The sequence below is a fragment of the Myotis daubentonii genome, chromosome 16 (genome assembly GCF_963259705.1).
Source record: "Myotis daubentonii chromosome 16, mMyoDau2.1, whole genome shotgun sequence".
Taxonomy (NCBI): domain Eukaryota; kingdom Metazoa; phylum Chordata; class Mammalia; order Chiroptera; family Vespertilionidae; genus Myotis; species Myotis daubentonii.
This window is the reverse complement of record NC_081855.1, coordinates 18965221-18982840: the sequence shown is the minus strand read 5'-3', so window position 1 is coordinate 18982840 and position 17620 is coordinate 18965221. Positions and strand designations below refer to the sequence as shown.

Below are 17620 nucleotides of genomic sequence, written 5' to 3'. Positions count from 1 at the left end.
AGCAGAGGGCGCGCTCCCGTCCACGGTGCTTTGACCTGCAACGCTACCGTGCGGAAGCGCTTTCCCGGGCGGGGCGGGGCGGGACTTCCGGCGGCGAGCTCGTGGGGCTCGGGCTCAGGTCGTCCTCATCCTCACGTGTCTTCCTCTGCAGCTGCCGCGGTCGCCTTCGCGATGCTTCCTTTGCTGCGCTGCGTGCCCCGAGCGTTGGGTTCCGCCGCCGCGGGCCTCCGCGCCGCCGCGCCGCTCCGGCCGCTGCTGCAGCTCGCGCCCCGGCCCTGCATCCGACCCTTCGGGCTCCTCAGCGTGCGCGCGGGGTCGGAGCGGCGGCCCAGCCTCCTGCGGCCTCGCGGGCCCTGCGCCTGCGGCTGCGGCTGCGGCGGGCTGCACACCGAAGGTGAGCTCGCGCACGTGGGCCGGGCGTGAGGGCCGATTCCGGATGGGGCGGGGGCCGGGCCGCTCAATGGGCGCCGCGAGCCGCCCGGCGAGGTCCGGAGCGTGTTCCCAGTTATTGGCAAGCAGAGAGCAGAGGATGAAGCCCACGTGTGACCTGGTCCCATTGCCCTTCCCCGTCCTTAGCGCGTTCCGTTTGGGGTTGGGCATCCAGTTAAACCCTGGAGTCTGGCCTTTTCCTTAGTCTCTCACAAACGGAACTTCGGGGAGGCCCAAGGTCGCGGTAGAAAGTGGCGGGTCAGCCTGGCCCATGTGGCGCCGTTGGTTGCAGGGTCTACAAAGCGATGTTCGATTCCCGGTCAGGGCACATACCAGGTTGCGGTTGGATTCCCTGTCGGGGTGTGTAAGGGACTCTACCCATTGATGTTTCTCTCTAAAATCAATGAAAGCATGTCCTCCGGTGAGGATTAAAAAAGAAAGTAGCCCAGTTATGTCTTTGGCAAGAGGAAGAAGGTAAAATTGAGAACTCGTTTGTTTTGTGTGAATGTGATGTGTTCATTGTTGCAAATCGCCTTTCCAGAGTCAAGCTCAGCTTCCCACTGGTAGTGTTAGGGCATCTATACCGATACGGACACAGGCTTAGGGGTGTGATTTGGACTAAGCCCCAGGGAAGGATTAACAGTCGTAGTCCAGATCTCTGGCTAGAGGAACCTGGGTCACTTTGGACTGATGGGTGGTTCTTTTTCTTAATTTTTAAATGTTTTTATTGGTCTCAGAGAGGAAGGGAGAATCATTGATTGGCTGCCTTCTGTAAGCCCCTCACTGGGGATAGAGCCCGCAACCTGGGCATGTGCTCTGACCTGGAATTGAACCGTGAACTCCTGGTTTCTAGGCTGACACTCAGCCACACTGGCCGGGCGGGCTATTCTTTTTCTGTAACATGGATTTTCATTGTAGGGGACAAAGCTTTTGTTGAATTCCTGAGCGATGAAATTAAGGAGGAAAAGAAGATACAGAAGCATAAGACCCTCCCTAAGATGTCTGGAGGTTGGGATCTGGAAGTGAATGGGACAGAAGCCAAGTTGTCCCGGAACGTTGCTGGAGAGAAGTAAGTACTGGGAGCCTGGATTCCAGCGCCTAAATCCATGACCCTCAGAGCCTTACCTGTCAAGGCAGGTACTTTGATACATGGTTTCCAAGTCACATGGGTTCATCTGGGTAACTGCGTAAGTTCCAGGTAGTTCATTCACTGCACACAGACTTCCTGTGGCTGGGTACTTCGGGGTGTATTCTGTGAGGCACCTACGCCTTTTTCCTAGAGTGAGTCATAGCCACTTTGGGGCCAATGAATGTTGCATTTCTGTGCCCAGGAGCCCCACCTGGTCAGCACTGTTGCAGATGAGACAGATTTTGTGGCTGAACCAGAAACCATTGCTCCTGTGGGAGAGTGGCTTCCTGGCAAAGCAGCCAGTCAGCGCCGCTCCAGAGGGCACCGCTGTGGAGCGCCCTGAGCAGATAGTGCTCGCTGGGGTAGCGCAGCCCGCAGTGCTAGGTCCACATCTCACTCACTTTTAATTTCCACTCAAACTGGGGAACGGGATTTGTCAAGTGAGGGTTCTTGCACCTTAGAGCTGTCATTAGGCGGTGCTCCTGTCCTGCTTTGTAATTATGACTCCCCACAGGCATTCTGAAGACTGGGTCTGTACTGCAGCATACTGTTCTTTGTGAGGCTTCGCCGTCCTGGGGCCAGGGCTGCTCTTGGTCCGTAGCTGATCCTACTCTCTAGGGCTCCTTCTTCCTTACCTTCGAGGGGCAGGTTTTCTGATGGAAAAAAGCTTTTAAAGGAGGCATCTAGTCCATCCCACCAGCTTCTTAGCTGCTCACTGCCACTGGAAGGTACCCTGGGAAGACCACGGTGAGCCGTGTCCACTGGCTATGGCCATGAGAGAACCAGTGGACAAATGTTGGCAGTGAGCCTTGGGATGCTGGCTTGGCCGAGATAAACTGGGGCCTGTTAGTTGGACTTTCAGCATCTGGCACATAGTAGGCACTTTTTATACCTGCTGAATCCATTCTGGGGCGGGATGGAGGCAGCAGGCTTTTTTGGAAGGTTGTAATACTTACAATGTAAAGCCGTCTGGGGTAGAGACATTGTTTCAACAAGCATTTTAAACTGTAGCAGGCCTCAATATTCACACTCAGTGAAAACTGTACCGTCTTTTGTGTTTTCTTTTAACTTTCTAGGATCACAGTCACTTTCAACATTAACAATAGCATCCCACCAACATTTGACGGGGAGGAGGAGTCCCAGGGGCAGAAGGTTGAAGAGCAGGAGGTAAGCTTGTAACACTGTAACCGGCCTCTACCTGAGTTCTGAGGGCTCTCCCAGGGGCTTGGAGGGGCATTGTTTTGTGTTTAATTCCTCTAACGCTAGAAGGGGAGAGAAGGCAGAGGACAGCCGTCCTTGGGACTTGACTCGTAGAGCAGCCATTGGGGCCAGCTTTAGCACCAGGAGGCGGCCCATTTCCTTCCCCAGGTGCTGCGTAAATTACCATCTGCACGCTTGGGCTTAAGAGCTTGGTCTTTGTTCTCCTGATAGAAAGGAATGACCCTTCCATGAGGGGAAGGCCTCTGCTATTGGAGATTATCATTTGGAGCGTTTCATGTGAGGAATGTTCTAACATGTCACAGGCTGGTAATGAACAGCCACTGAGCCAAGGGCGTAAAGCCGGGGACGTCGGAGATTTAACATCAGGTCTTCCTGCGGCTGCTGGCCTTTGTGGTTGGACCTTGGACCTGGATGGTGCCCAGTCTTCAAACCTAGGAAACAGTGTGTCTGGGCTAGAAACCATTTGGTATGAGGGCCAGAGTCCCCAGACTCTGGCGAAGCAAGTATCAGTGCTGTCTCAGACCTAAACAGCCTCCAGGTGACATCACGCTGGCATCTCTGACATTGGATGCTCACCAAAGGGAGGGTTGCTGTGATTATTCAGACATTCGATGGCCAGTCAGCCAAATACACTGGCCTTGGCCCTGGGCTGAAGGATGATCCTGAAACAGAATCAGTTGGAAAGAGATCTTGGGGCTTTATGCTCCCTGTGCAGTTTAGGAAACGGTCTAGGACAGCCGTGGGCAAACTACGGCCGTTCGGCTGTTCTATCCGCTCGCGGAGCCGAAAGAGCGGAGGGTTCTCTTGCTCTCCCCTCCGCTCCTTCACCAGCAGCAGTGTTAACATGGCAACGTCGGGAAACACGGCCGCAACTCCTTCTTCTGAGTCCAGTTTAAAAACCCACTGTGGCCCTCAAGTCAAAAAGTTTGCCCACCCCTGGTCTAGGAGATTACGGAATGGTCTAGAGCAGGGGTGGGCAAACTTTTTAACTCGAGGGCCACAATGGGTTCTTAAACTGGACCGGAGGGCCGGAACAAAAGCATGGATGGAGTGTTTGTGTGAACTAATATAAATTCAAAGTAAACATCATTACATAAAAGGGTACGGTCTTTTTTAGTTTTATTCATTTCAAAGGGGCCGGATCCGGCCTGCCGGCTGTAGTTTGCCCACGGCTGGTCTAGATCTAAGTTAATTGGCACATAGCTGGGACTGGAATTCAAATTTCTTCATTCTAAACCTAGTCTGTTACTTAAACAAGTAGGTGCTAACAGAAGTGAAACACTATACTAAATATAAGATGATCTGCCCTTGAAAACAGTCTTTAACTTTAGAAAGGATCAATAGGAAGAGTTCAGCCAGGTCCCTGAATGAGCTGGCAGGTGGCTTTGATACTCTGTAAAAGATTCTCGGCCCCTTATTAGGAACGCTAGAGTAAAGACTTTGAAAATGGCTGAGTAACATCCTGGCAGAGGTGGCTTCTAGACCCCCTGCATCATCGAGACCTTTGGTCCAGGCAGCCAACCCCTGCCAACAAGGCACGCGCTTATTCTTGTTTCCCCAGCCTGAACTGACATCCACTCCCAATTTCGTGGTTGAAGTTATAAAGGGCGGTGGCAAGAAGGCCCTCGTGCTGGACTGTCACTATCCAGAAGATGAGGTACGTCCCAGTCCCCTTTCTGTGCATGCGTCTGGCTTGTCTTGGAAAGCCCTTCAGGTTCCCCAACTACTGTCTGTCCCCTCAGGTTGGACAAGAAGAAGAGGGCGAGAGTGACATTTTCTCCATCAGGGAAGTGAGCTTTCAGGCCACTGGTGAATCTGAATGGAAGGACACAAATTACACACTCAACACAGATTCCCTGGACTGGGTGAGTGCTTGATAAGATGGGGTGCTCCTGGGCCTTATAAGGGAGGTCCCGGACCAAGGAGAGACAAGCATTTTACCGAGCATTACAGATAAGTCATACTACTTTTCTGATGGTGAATGTTTCTCCTTGTAGGCCTTATATGACCACCTCATGGATTTCCTTGCGGACCGAGGGGTAGACAACACTTTTGCAGATGAGCTGGTGGAGCTCAGCACAGCCCTGGAGCACCAGGAGTACATTACTTTTCTGGAGGACCTCAAAGGTTTTGTGAAGAGCCAGTAGGACAGACAAGACACTGAATACCTGGATTTTATGGCAGGCCTTGCCAGTGAACAAAACCTACTCTGAAGCCAAACATGTACTTTAAAATGGTTTTCACCCTAACATCATGGAAAATAATTCAGATTTAAATTATTTGTTGCCCTCTTATTTACTATTCATTTGTTTCTTTACAAATTTATTATTTCTAGATTTTTGTATAACATAATGATGGACAATAAAAAATGATTTATCTCTAAGGTGATGTCTTTTCTATTTGATTTCCTTCCTCCTTCAAACTGCACAACCAAACACCAAGAGCCAAGATGTTTGAAAGGTTTTAATACAAAATAAGTTACAAATGAAAGGTTTGTATTTACAAGGCCCCCTCAGACGGTCTGAGTTGGTTCCAACCCAGCAGAAGGATGTGAGTAAAGGCTGGCTTTAGATGATCACAGCCCGAGCATCGCAGGCCTGGATTTAAATAGAGAAAGTAGCTTAAGATTTATCTCATAGGGCTGAACGTTGTCATCAGCAATGACATTTATGCTGCCATTAAAACTCTTACTTAGGAAAGGATGCTGAGTTACTTAGGAAATAGTTGCGGGTATAGAGCCTTGGCTGGGTGTCAGTCCTGTGGTGTCAAAACAACTGCCTTTTAAACCCTCAGCAACAATAGTACCTGCAAACTACAAATCCTGGCGGTGGACTGATCTGATATCCTCACCTCAGGAACCCTGTGACCAAAAAGGTTATTCAGACTTCTGAGAGTTGACAGCTATTAGAGCTCAGCAAGAAGGTGTGGTTCCTTCAGCTCAACAGGATTGAAACAGGCATGCACTATTGCAAGGTACAAATTATGCACACTGACTACAATCAGCTCAGGCCCATTCATTCTGGCATACCTTCCTTGGTCTCCCCTAACAATCAGTAAGCACTCGAATATAAACCTGGTTTCTGATTCCTTGACAGCTCAGCCCCACCACAGTGCTAAGGAATCCTGTGCTTAACCTTGACACCACATCCATAGGTAATACACTTGGCTTTCTGGTGGTCTAACACATCCCCATCCCATGACTAGCCCTAGACCACTGTCCCTCTCACATTTCCAATATTCCAAGTCCTTAGGGCTCTATGTACCCAACTTCGGTAACCCACACCTGTCTTCACCCTCACACCCACACTTAATGACCCTACAGCCTGACTCACTGGATCTTGAGCCCAATGGTCCTTGATTTCCCCTTAAGAGAAAGATGTCTAGTGCCCCCCGGACTCCAGAGCATTCCTCATTATCTATTTTTCAAAGGGTGAACTCTGGGATAGGCTAATGACGACAACTTTGTCCTTCCCTCTCCTGTTTCTCATCTTGGTATGACTGCCTTCTGCCCAGCAATGGCCTCCCTCTGCCCCTGAGCCAGCACTGTCGATCATGCTGTCCCCACAACTGATGCCTCCACAGCACCTGCCTTCCAAACCTCCCCCTCCACTTGGCTTCCCTCCTGCTCTGGGCTGCAGGGCACCGATGGCCAAGTGAGCAGACGACTGCAGCTGGACTAAGCTAAGCAACTGGGCAACCTTTCGCGTCCTTACGGAAGCCTTTATCCATAAAGGAAATGCCCTGCTCTGAACTCCCGTAGGCCCTCCCCCTACAGCTCTCCAGGGCTACTGACTACCTGTTTTCTAAATTCTCTTAATTACCAACCCTAGACTTGAACTCAGAAAGAATGCATATTTTTGAATTTGCATTCAAAAAGTCCTCAACACATTTTAAAAAAAAATGAATAGAATTGAATAACTTAGGGAAGAAACTTGATAAAGTGCAATGTTGGCTGTACTAGGCAATACTGTTTATAACAAACACAACTCCTGTAGGTAAACTGCCTTTGAAATGAGGGCCAGGAGAGAACTAGAGATACCCAGGAGGAGGCCACAGTGCTGGAGCTCCCTAAGTGCAGAGCGCTCACAACCCAGGGTTCCCCCTGCTTGGGACCTTAAGCTACAGCCAGAGGTTACTGTAAGAGACACTGGTTCCTACAGCAAGCGTAGGTTCTAAACCAGGGTGGCTCTACGTCCACTGGTGTGGTCCTGTTCCCTCACACCTGAGTTGTCACTTAGGGGGCCAGACAGCAGCCCCTGGTCCCCCGTGAAGGTTCTTGCTGAGGCGGCCAGCCTGATGCTGCCCTGCTGTGCTTCCTGTTCCGTGTCCTACTGGCAAACTGGCACCAGGCTGGCCGACCTGGTCTTACGAATATGAAATAATCAGCTTCACCTAAGGCCGCTGCTGCCAATCAAACAAGAGCAGGCAGGGCCGCCAGGCTTCCTAATTCCAGTCCAATGCACCTCCCACCATCCTGTGCTGCCTCTGTCCTGCCCCTTTCAGGGGATGACTAGACTTTTCATTGAACGGGCTCGTCACCTTCACTTTCAAGTAAACTCCTCAGAGCATAAACTGCTTTTAAACATGTACCTGTTTCCAACCTATGATTTCTCCCAGAGCAGGGATAAAACCAAACACTGAGCTGCCCCTACCGTGGGTCCCCGGGAGGCTTACCAGACAGCTCATGAGAAGACTGGACTTTCTTCCTGTCCCTTCAGTGACTGAAAATTGAGGTGTGTGAGGACAGTGGGCGCTGTGCTCATTCACGCTGTCCTCTAAACAGGCACGCAGTTTCTGCTCTGTCAATTCTGGAGACTGAAAAAAACAAAAAGGTTAAACCGCTACCTAATCTTAGCTACCTCATCATCAACAGGTAGAAAAACCTGATTCCTCACAATAACCTCTATCTGTGATGACTTGACTCCTTGGACCTTTAAAAGTGCTCATGATTGTACTAAAAAGGTCTCTAAGCCAATCTCCACCTGACTGCCTCTCCAGACAACCAGTGCTCTCCTCTCCTCTGTAAAGCACCCTGCCACACACAGCACCAGGGACACTTGGAGCCGTCCTATGCTTCTGCCTCCACCAGCCAAATGTATTCCCACCAAGAGCCAGCACTGCTTGGTCCCAGATCTGTCTGTGCTAATTGAATTTACTACTGTAGCTGAGTAATTACATATTATGTTAAACAACAAAATAAGAGAATGAAAACAAAGTTTACTTTTTTGTAATAATAAGTGGGATGTTTAGGAAACTCAAAAAGATGAGTTGCTTAAAAAATAAAGCTGTTAAATAAAAGGGAGGGAAAATCCTAAAGTTGCACACTCAGCTTCTCAATGCACTTGTCAGAAACAAATTAGAAGCTCCAGGCAATGCATTATAAGAGTGGTTTGTAAAAAAAGACTCAGCTCTCCAATCAGCAGAGCCCCAAAGACTGGCAAGTAAATTTATATGCTTGAAATTTACTATGTTTCATTTTGATAATTCACCACTCTAATCAACTGACAAACTTTCAGTCCCTGTCATGTCAGATAAGAGGGCTCCTTCTGAATTTTAAGATCACTGAAGCTTAAATTCTGAGTGTAGGTGTGTCTTCATATATGGACAATTTTTATGGATAAGTGTTTAATAAATGGCTCGGGGGGTGGGGGGGGCAGGGGTTTGTGTGCTTGCCAATTTCCATGCTGTATATATTCTCACCATGGCTGATTTCAAGCTACCAATGTGAACTGAACATGAGCTGGGAAAAGATGTGCACAGCCATCTCCAACACACTACTGAAGGGTCTTAAGGTAAATAGATACATGTGGACAAAGGTGACAAAATCTGGGTGTGTAACACTTACATGAGATGGGATGTACAGGCCACACTGACACATGACCACACCGCTTGTTATTCTCAGGTTGTACCTAGAGGCAGAATTAGGACCCCAGAGCTTCATGGCCAGCAGAGGGGAAATTCCACTCGTTTTGGAGTGGACGGTGGGAATCAACAATGCTGAAAAGGTTTAGAAAACTCTTACTTTATGCACACAGGACAGATGAGGGAGTTTGCTTCCCACTCAGCCAGTATGATGCTGAGACACTGCTCATCAAACTGCAAGCTCTTCTCGTATTCATTGATGATGGACTGTTCTGCAAGGCAATGGACAGGTGGAGCGCTTCACCATGCTGCACCCAGCTGTCCTGTATTTAGTGCTAACTTCACCGTCACAAGCTTCATCCACCTGAGAAAAATTCAGGTAAAATCATGCTACCAATCACTAAATAGTTACTCCTCCCTCAGGCTTCTTCTTGTTGGATTCCTCCCCTCCTGTCTGGCCTCACTTTGTGAGCAAAAGAGGTGAAGTGGTGAGGCTAAGGGACAAGGAGAGGACTTTGACACACATCACCAGAGGCCATAGCGTAGATGCAGACTGTCAGTCAGGTCCCAGGGGCAGCTGGAGAAAGCTGACACAGGGCACTTCTTTCTGATGCCAGCCCATCCTGCCGAGTCCAGTGATCTGTCCCTCAATGTCCCTTGCTCAGAGTCTGTGTTGTTCAGAATCTATGTGTTCATTCGTTCAGCAAATATGCAACAATACCTAGGACGTGGGAGGCATGGGGTGCAAGGGTGAAAAAGACTGCTCCCTGCTCTTGATGAGCTCAGTCTAGACCAGTGGTTCTCAACCTTGGCTGCACAGTAGAATCACCTGGGAATCTTCTTAAAATCCTGATTTCTGGGCCTCATCCTCCGGAAATTCTGTTTCTTTGTTATGGGGTGGGGCCACAACATTAGTAACAAAGAAAGAATTTCCGGAGGATGAGGCCCAGAAATCAGGATTTTAAGAAGATTCCCAGGTGATTCTAATGTGCAGCCAAGGTTGCGAACCACTGGTCTAGACTTTAGCTCAGAGGGTCAGTAAACCACAGCCCACAGGCCATATCCAGCCCAACTTCAGTTTTTTAAATAAAGTTAGCTGGAATATAGCCATGCTCACGTGTTTATGTATTGTCTGACTGTTTCCATACTGTAATCGCAGAACTGAGGAGTTGCAACAGAGAAAGCATGGACCACAAAGCCCTAAAGTATTTACTATCTGGACCTCCACAGAAAGTTTCTCAATCTCTGTTCTAGTGTGTTCCACCTGACGGAGTATGGGCAGAACACAGTGAATCCTTATCACTTCAGATTTTTTAAACATACCCCAAAAGAAATATTTAGTGACTGTTATGTTTCACCACTAAGATAGGTTTTGTAGGTGGGGGTGAAGGGCGAATCAATAAAAAAATCTATGGTCTAACTGGAATCAATACTAATCATAACAACTAACACTTGCATAGCACTTACAATATGTCAAATGCTATTTTAAGTCCTTTCCACATATTAACTTACTCACTAATATTATCTTTATCTTAAAGATGAAGACACTGAGGCATGGGGAGATTAAGTGCTTTGCCCAGTGCTGTACCAGTTAAAGTGGCAAAGCTCAGAAGTGAACCTCAGCAGCCAAGCTCAGGAGTCCATGGTCTTGCATCCTCATTTGTTGAAAGTTTTCAATATGCCAGACACTTCTCTACGTCTTCTACACATATTATTAAACATAAGTTTCCACACACACAAACTTACAGGGTAGGCCTATTATCTCTATTTTACCGATGATAAATACTGAGCCTAGTCAACCTAGGGCAGCCGTGGGCAAACTATGGCCCGCGGGCCGAATCCGACCCGTTGTAATGAATAAAACTAAAAGAAAAAAAAGACCGTACCCTTTTATGTAATGATGTTTACTTTGAATTTATATTAGTTCACACAAACACTCCATCCATGCTTTTGTTCCGGCCCTCCGGTCCAGTTTAAGAACCCATTGTGGCCCTCGAGTCAAAAAGTTTGCCCACCCCTGACCTAGGGCAATGTGGAATAAAGGAATTACGTAAGGTGTTAAACTGTGCACTGTACGGTGCTATGAATGCCTCAGGGAGTAGATGCTCACAAGACCCTGGGTAGTCAGTAAAGAATGGATGGGAAAGAAGACACTTAAATTAAGTTGTGCAAGAGAGCTGATCCTGCACTGTATCCTACAGGGTACAGGATTACTATCCATCTATTAATAGAGAGGTACTGTTGGATAGTAGAATAAGCATGGGAACTGGATTCACAAAATTGATATTGCTTCCTAGCTCCACCACTAGCTGTTCAGCCTGGGTGAGATGCCACTCTTATCTGTCTCCTATTGCCTTGTAGGGTAGTTGTCAGGAGAAAATCAGCATGGAATGAGAAGTCTGAGCACAAGACCTGGCATACTTAAGACTCGTATTACTAGGAAGACAGCCAGTCAAGACTTCAGAGTAAAAGCAGAGACTTCTGGATGCTTGGCTGCAGGCAGAAGTAGAAGTTCAGAACTAATTCTGTTGAGAATAAAGGGCATTAGAGTGGCTAGGTACAGGCTAGGTACAGGAAAGACCACTCTTAGAGGTCACCTTGGTCAATCAGCTCCTGTTGGATTTCCTCCAGCTCAGCCAAGTCCATCGGCTCCTCCCACTGCAAGAGAAAGTGGGATCATCAGAGGTTTGAAGTTATAATCAGCTGACAAGCCCCACAATGATTCATACTTGGAGTTTGGCTTGAAGAACCCAGGTTTACCTGAGGAAATCAGTCAGTTCTGTCCTTCTGTAGACTATGCTGGCAGTGGGGTAATGTGGTCATGCTGAGAAAGCATCAAGAAATGCCTAAACTACCCAGTGACAAGATAATGGCACTTAATTGGGGGCAGTCATATAGGGCAGCAGCTAAGTATTCGGTTCTGCCAAGCTATGTGACCGCCAGAATGTTCCTAACCCCTGTAAACCTCAGTTTGGGCTTCTGTAAAATGGAAGTAAAACCTAGCTGAGAAGGCTGTGAAGGTTATTGTGAGTACTAATTGCGATTATATAACACAAACATTTGGCATACTATAGGACACATAAGAGATACTGAATAATGGCCGAAACCGGTTTGGCTCAGCGGATAGAGTGTCGGCCTGCGGACTGAAAGGTCCCAGGTTCTATTCCGGTCAAGGGCATGTACCTGGGTTGCGGGCACATCCCCAGTGGGAGATGTGCAGGAGGCAGCTGATCGATGTTTCTAACTCTCTATCTCTCTCCCTTCCTCTCTGTAAAAAATCAATAAAATATATTTAAAAAAAAGAGAGAGATACTGAATAATGCATCATTATTCTAGAGAGCTTTGATGTTTTCAAAGCAGTTTCCCACATGTTTTCTTATATAGTACTCACAGTACTGATATTATTGTCTTAATTTCATAATATAAAAACTAAAGACCAGAGAGGCAGAGTGGAGTTAAAAAGCAACATCAAAACCAGGATCAGAATTCCAGAGCTGCTGGCTTCCAATCCAGGACTCTCCTGACACCTGGTAAAAGGTTTCCTATCTGCACTCAGCTCCCACCTCTGACTGAGATTAGAATCAGAAAGCTCCTGGAGACCTTAAAAAGCAAGATTTCTAGCTCCATGACCACTGCATCAAAACGTCCAGGGTGTAGCCAAGGAGTAACATTACTTTCTTTTTAGTTTCATAATTGAATATAATGCAATGATGCAGCAGGTCAACAGTCTGGTACTTAGGAACCATTAACCTAAAACAGACTAACGTAAAGGTAGACGAAACTGGGTTAAAGGCTGTTAGAATCCCGACTGTAGGTTTGAGAGTATGTGGGTTTAGAGGACTCGGGGAAATAGGCAGAGGGAAGACACGAAGTGTCCTCCCTAAAAACACATCCCAGCCTGACCTGAGCCAAGGCCTCTGGGCAGCTTTCCATCGAGCGCCAAGCATTCCATTCCTCTTCCATCAACTCTTGTGCGAGAAGGGTGCTCTGAGCCCTCCCTGGCACATTGCCTCCAGCCTGTCGGTATTTGTCCAGGAGCCTGTCCCGGCTGTTCCTCATTCTCTCCAGGCATCCCTTGGAAGAAGGGAGGATGGTGGGAGGGGGGAAGGGGTATGGGCAAGGGGGGAAGGGATATGGAAGAGAGGGGGAAGGGATATGGAGGAGAGAGGGAGGGGTATGGGGGAGAGGGGAAGAGGTATGGGGGAGGGGAGAAGAGGGCAGGCAATTCCATAAAAAGCAAACAAACAAACAACACCTCTTAGATGTCGTTATTAAAACATTAAAGAAAACTTATAGACACGAATTATCAACTACAATCCAAACTATTGTTAATTTTGCATATTCCCCTCCCATCCTCATCCACATGTAGATAATGAAATTACAATACTTTGTTTGCATATTTCCAGGTCACCGTATTTCATGTTCTACTTTCAACGCCAGCTTCTTTAAGGCTGGATGATAACAGCTCAACACCCACTGTCCTGTTATACAGGACGTTTGAACTGCTTCCACATTCTTGCTGCTCTAGGTATGGCTGCAGTAGTCACCTAACTGTACAACAGTGTTTCTAAACTTGGGGCAATTTATCCCCCAAGGGACATCTGGCAATGCCTGGAGACACTGTTGGTTGTCATAACTCGTGTCAGGGCTGCTGGCATCCAGCGGGTAGAGGCCAGGGACTCTGCTAAACATTCCACAACGCACAGAACCACCACCCACAACAAAGAACTGTCTTCCTCAAAACGTCAATGGCTAAGGTGAGAAACCCTGATGTCAACAGTCATTTCCAGCATCGGATTGTATTCCTAGGCTACATCTACTACTTACGGGATTCCTGCAGTCCTAGGCAAGGTTACAGGAAGCATGCTGAGCTCAGACTAGGTCAGAACTAAGATGCGGTACAACTCTGCTAAGGCAGTAAGTGAGGCTCTCCTGAACAGACGCTCTATCTTGAGTAGAAATAATTTCTCTCTTGCGTGAGGTGCGTATACAGTACACAAAATGCCTTCTCTGCGCCCACTACCCAACAACAGCAGGTGCTGTTACTGTAGAGTGCAGAAGGGTGGCAATGGTCGCACTTCGAATTTAAAACAAACCCAAATCCAAAACTATGGGGCCTGTGGCTGGTCCGGCCCCGGCTAATCCCGCACCCAGGGGTCCAGGAATTCCGGGAGGCAGCCGGGCGATGAGCAAGACCCAGATCTACAGGTGCGAAGACTTGAGTCCCAGGTCCACCTCCACCCGCCAGGCACTCCTGACACCTGCCTCACCCGGCCAAGGCACTGAGGAGAGCGGTTCCTGGAGGGATTAGGGGGATGACCACGGCCCGCCCAGCCAAAGCTTCTCAAATCCCACACTCACCTGCCTGAACGTCTCTTTCCACGGAGGCGAGCCCACCAATTTGTACATCGAGCGGTGCGGAGAACCAGACTGCTCTGCCATCTCCCCTCCGCGGGAGCAGCCTCCAGAAAGCCCCGCCCCTGCGGGCGCGCAGAACCCTGGGAGTTGTAGTTTCTGGTTGCTGATCGTACTACACGGCAGGGAATTCTGGGAAGTGTTCTACTGGCCGTCCCAATAAGGAGACAGCTTTGGGCAAACGAAGGATGGGTAATTGCGGGAGTGACATCCGTGAGATTAACCCACCTGGATTGAGGAAGTTAAGTCTCGAGGAAAAGCTTTGAATGTCTAGGTTTACCCAGGTGGAGGTGTCCAATAAGCAGTGAGATTCACAGGAGTCAGATTCTCTCAGGTTCTAGACTTTTCCGCGGCTCCAAAACTTGAAACCGGCACTGGCCGGTCGACTTTCTCGTCCCGCTCCCTGGGGCGTGACTGGCGATTGGCTATCCACTAGCGCTGCCGCTGCCTGATAGGCTGGCCTCACTTTATTAGCCTAGCCTCGTGCTTCCGGGCTGCCTGCTCGCTGATTCGCCGAAGCAGTGGGCGGCCGGCCGCGGATTGGCTGCGCTCAGCGGCGGGCTGAGCAATTGGGATGAGGGGAGCAGTTGGGCCAAGATGGCGGCCGCCGAGGGATCCTCAGGCGACGGCGAGCTGTGGCAGACCTGGCTTCCTAACCACGTCGTGTTCTTGCGGCTCCGGGAGGGACTGAAAAGCCAGAGTCCAGCCGAGGCCGAGAAGCCGGCTTCTTCATCATTGTCTTCGTCGCCGCCGCTGCCGCCGCCGCCGCAGTTGCTGACGAGAAACCTGGTCTTGGGCCTCGGCGGAGAACTCTTCCTGTGGGACGGGGAAGGCAGCTCTTTCCTAGTGGTTCGCCTCCGGGGCCTCGGCAGCGCGGGGGAGGAGCCCTCCCTCTCCCAGTACCAGGTACGGCCCGGCTCCTCTTGGACATGACCATCGTCCGGGATCCGAACTAGTTTTTTGTTTGTTTGTTCCCTCCCCATCCTGGCTATTTTTCGTCTTCTGTGAGGCGCGCCGTTCAACTGTAAGCAGACAGACGTCCAGCCTCTGGGAGGGGCACGGTCTCTCTTTTATTCTCACTCCGCTCTGACCTGGCCACGTAACCTTCCGTAGCCCCTTTTTTGACCCGACACTGTGCCTGACACAGTTGGAGGGACGCCTGCTCTCAGGTGCGTGAGTTCTTGGGGCCCGGGAGGAAGGGAAGGACCACGTCGAGCTCAATAAGTAGCGTCCGTTACGCAGGGCGAGGGGAGGGAGCGGGTGCGGGTGCTCGTTTTAGGAGGTTGGTCCTGAGAAACCTCGGTTATGATGTGACACTCAGAATCGTAGGGACGGTCCTCACTTCCTCTTGGGATTGTTACGAGCATCATCGGGGAATGGATTTGAAAGCACCACGTTTTGTGCCTGACGCAGCGGAGGAATCCCCTGTTATTTCATTTACTCTTGAGAAAATCAGGCCACCCCCAAGGTGGGAAGGGATTTTTGTTTGTTTTTGATAAGCCAGCAGCATGTGAAAGTGGGTGTGATCAGAAAGGACTCCATCCTGGCTGTAATCAAGCATGGCTTTCTGGAAATGTTCATGCTATAGGAGGGGCCCGGTGCACAAATTCCTGCACCTTGGAAGGAACTGTGGGCTGCGAGGCTGGGGTGGGCACAGGGGTGGGTCTTGGCCCCAGACCCCCCCTGGCACCCACGGAGGAGCGATTGGATTGGGGCCTGGGGCCGGCGCCAGCAGCGGGTGGGAGTAGGCCAGCGCTGTCAGTGGGTGCAAGCAGCAGCTGCTGCCCCAATGGCTCCTCAGGAGCAGGGGGCGGTGGAGAAGCCCCCAGGGACAATTGGGGCTGGTAGCTGCTGCTCGCACATGCTGACAGCACCGAGCGATCGGGACTGGTGCCAGCCAGCGGGTGCGAGTGGGGCCGGCAACAGCAGCAGGTGCAAGTGCCAGGCAGGAGGACCACAGCGCACGGGAGCAAAGAATTTTCAGTAACCACCAGAGGCTGGCCCCGATGACAGCGACCAGCGCCTTGCCTTGGTCTGGCGCCCCCTGCTCACCTGTTCCACCATCCCGCCGTGGCCAGCGCCCGCCATATTCCACGCATGCCCCTGATGGTCAGCGCATGTCATAGCGACCAGTTATTCGTTTGTTGCACTGTTTGGTCTATTTGCATATTAGGGTTTTATATATGTATCTATACTAATAAAGAGCTAATATGCTAATGAGTGGGACGCTGTAATGGGTAACGACCAGGTCATTAGCATATTAGCTGGGGTGTTGCTCTGGAGACAGGGCAGAAGTGGGGAGGCACCCAGAGGTGGCGGGACCATCCCGTGCTGGGGAGGGCAGGGGTGAGAGCCCATAGCACCCCCCTCCCCAGTCCTTCACTACCCACCGCTTGCACTCTGAGTGCCCCGCGGCCCACCTGCCAGGGAAGGAGCACAGCACAGCAGGCGGGAGGCTTCCACGCTCTCCTCCAGAGCCATGACGGGGCGGAGCCGCCGTGTTGCTCCGGAGACAGGGTGGAAGCGGGGAGGCGCCCAGAGAAGGCAGGGCCAGCCTGGGGCCACTGGAGGGACTGAGGTCGGGGCTTGAAGTGGCCAGAGAAGGCCAGAGGATTTGGGGGCTGGGCCAGGTACACTGGAGCTCTGCATGGACAGGTTCGGGTGTTAAGGCAGAGCTGCAGGTGAGTGGCCGACGCTGCGTGATATTGTGCGCTGAGCTCCTAGTAGATAATAAAAGGCTAATATGCAAATCCACCAAACGGAGGAATGACTGGTCGCTATGACATGCACTGACCACCAGGGGGCAGATGCTCGACGCAGGAGCTGCCCCCTGGTGGTCAGTGCACTCCCACAGGGGGAGCACCACTCAGCCAGAAGCCAGGCTCACGACTGGCGAACGCAACTGTGGTGGCGGGAGCCTCTCCCGCCTCCACAGCAGCACTAAGGATGTCCGACTGCTGGGTTAGGCCTAAGCTGTCAGTTGGACAGCCCCCGAGGGCTCCCAGATTGCGAGAGGGTACAGGCTGGGCTGAGGAGCACCCCCCTTATCCCCCGCCCCAAGTGCACAAATTTCATGCACCGGGCCTCTAGTTGGTAATAAACTGATTCTTTTAAAGATTAAAAACTAAAAAACTTGGCAAACATTGTAATGCCACATCTAATGTGGCATTCTTGTTGATGAGAAATGATTTGAAACTAAAGAGGTGCTAGATATATTTTTGCAGTTTTGAAAATAGGTCACAGGTCTACAATCTGCTTACTTTAATATTTCAGTTTACAAGAGTAACTTACAAGATGCTCAGCACACAATATTTCACTGGTACCCTACATTGCTGTGCAGCATTTGGCACAGTCATGAGTAAATTTTTTATTTTTATTTATTGTCTACTTTTCTAGACAGTAAACACCAAGTCATGGCCTCTGGATGCCTTACTTATTTTCTTAGGTATTTCCAGTATTTCACTCAGCTCCTGGAACACATAAGCCCTCAGTAAATACTAGTGTTTGTCTGAATGACCCTCAATCTTCCAGAAGATCCAAAACTCTGAGATAGGCAAAAAAGCA

The 17620-nt window shown here is 49.9% G+C and overlaps 3 protein-coding genes across 10 annotated transcripts in view; 2 read left to right on the top strand and 1 right to left on the bottom strand.

Moving 5' to 3' along the window:
* Positions 1-79: 79 nt before the first annotated feature.
* Positions 80-5162, top strand: C1QBP (complement C1q binding protein). The gene is made up of 6 exons (XM_059668982.1): positions 80-394; positions 1348-1498; positions 2635-2725; positions 4341-4436; positions 4522-4644; positions 4777-5162. The coding sequence occupies exons 1-6, from the start codon at positions 172-174 to the stop codon at positions 4924-4926; spliced, it is 834 nt and encodes a 277-aa protein (XP_059524965.1). The 5' UTR covers positions 80-171; the 3' UTR covers positions 4927-5162.
* A 62-nt stretch (positions 5163-5224) lies between these two features.
* Positions 5225-14575, bottom strand: RPAIN (RPA interacting protein). 4 transcript variants are annotated; one of them, XM_059668987.1, is made up of 8 exons: positions 14285-14470; positions 14003-14139; positions 12545-12715; positions 11239-11299; positions 8802-8913; positions 8625-8688; positions 7454-7594; positions 5225-5376 (listed from the first exon to the last, which is right to left on the bottom strand). In XM_059668987.1, the coding sequence occupies exons 2-8, from the start codon at positions 14081-14083 to the stop codon at positions 5347-5349; spliced, it is 660 nt and encodes a 219-aa protein (XP_059524970.1). In that variant the 5' UTR covers positions 14084-14139; positions 14285-14470; the 3' UTR covers positions 5225-5346. The 4 variants fall into 4 exon arrangements, 3 of the variants coding, with proteins under 3 accessions (XP_059524970.1, XP_059524969.1, XP_059524972.1); XM_059668986.1 differs by having other exon boundaries at positions 14003-14469; XR_009449090.1 differs by lacking the exon at positions 8625-8688 and having other exon boundaries at positions 14003-14575.
* Positions 14576-14618: 43 nt separating this feature from the next.
* Positions 14619-17620, top strand: part of NUP88 (nucleoporin 88) — a 33544-nt gene continuing 30542 nt past the window's right edge. For 4 of the 5 annotated variants that reach the window (XM_059668980.1, XM_059668977.1, XM_059668978.1 and 1 more), the window contains exon 1: positions 14619-14962. In XM_059668980.1, the coding sequence (XP_059524963.1) occupies positions 14654-14962 (309 nt within the window). In that variant the 5' untranslated portion in view covers positions 14619-14653. The remainder of the gene's footprint in view (positions 14963-17620) is intronic. The other variant, XM_059668975.1, reaches the window with a different exon arrangement.

Bases quoted from the DNA above. Each gene is read 5' to 3' on its own strand.
- RPAIN (XM_059668987.1), bottom strand. From the start codon at position 14,083: ATGGCAGAGCAGTCTGGTTCTCCGCACCGCTCGATGTACAAATTGGTG. The intron at 7,595-8,624 runs GTAAGTGTTACA...TGTTTTTTTCAG, and splicing joins GCCTGTACATCCCATCTCAT to TCTCCAGAATTGACAGAGCA. The intron at 5,377-7,453 runs GTAAGCCTCCCG...ATTTAAATCCAG, and splicing joins GTCTTCTCATGAGCTGTCTG to GCCTGCGATGCTCGGGCTGT.
- C1QBP (XM_059668982.1), top strand. From the start codon at position 172: ATGCTTCCTTTGCTGCGCTGCGTGCCCCGAGCGTTGGGTTCCGCCGCC. The intron at 1,499-2,634 runs GTAAGTACTGGG...TTAACTTTCTAG, and splicing joins CGGAACGTTGCTGGAGAGAA to GATCACAGTCACTTTCAACA. The intron at 4,437-4,521 runs GTACGTCCCAGT...CTGTCCCCTCAG, and splicing joins GTCACTATCCAGAAGATGAG to GTTGGACAAGAAGAAGAGGG.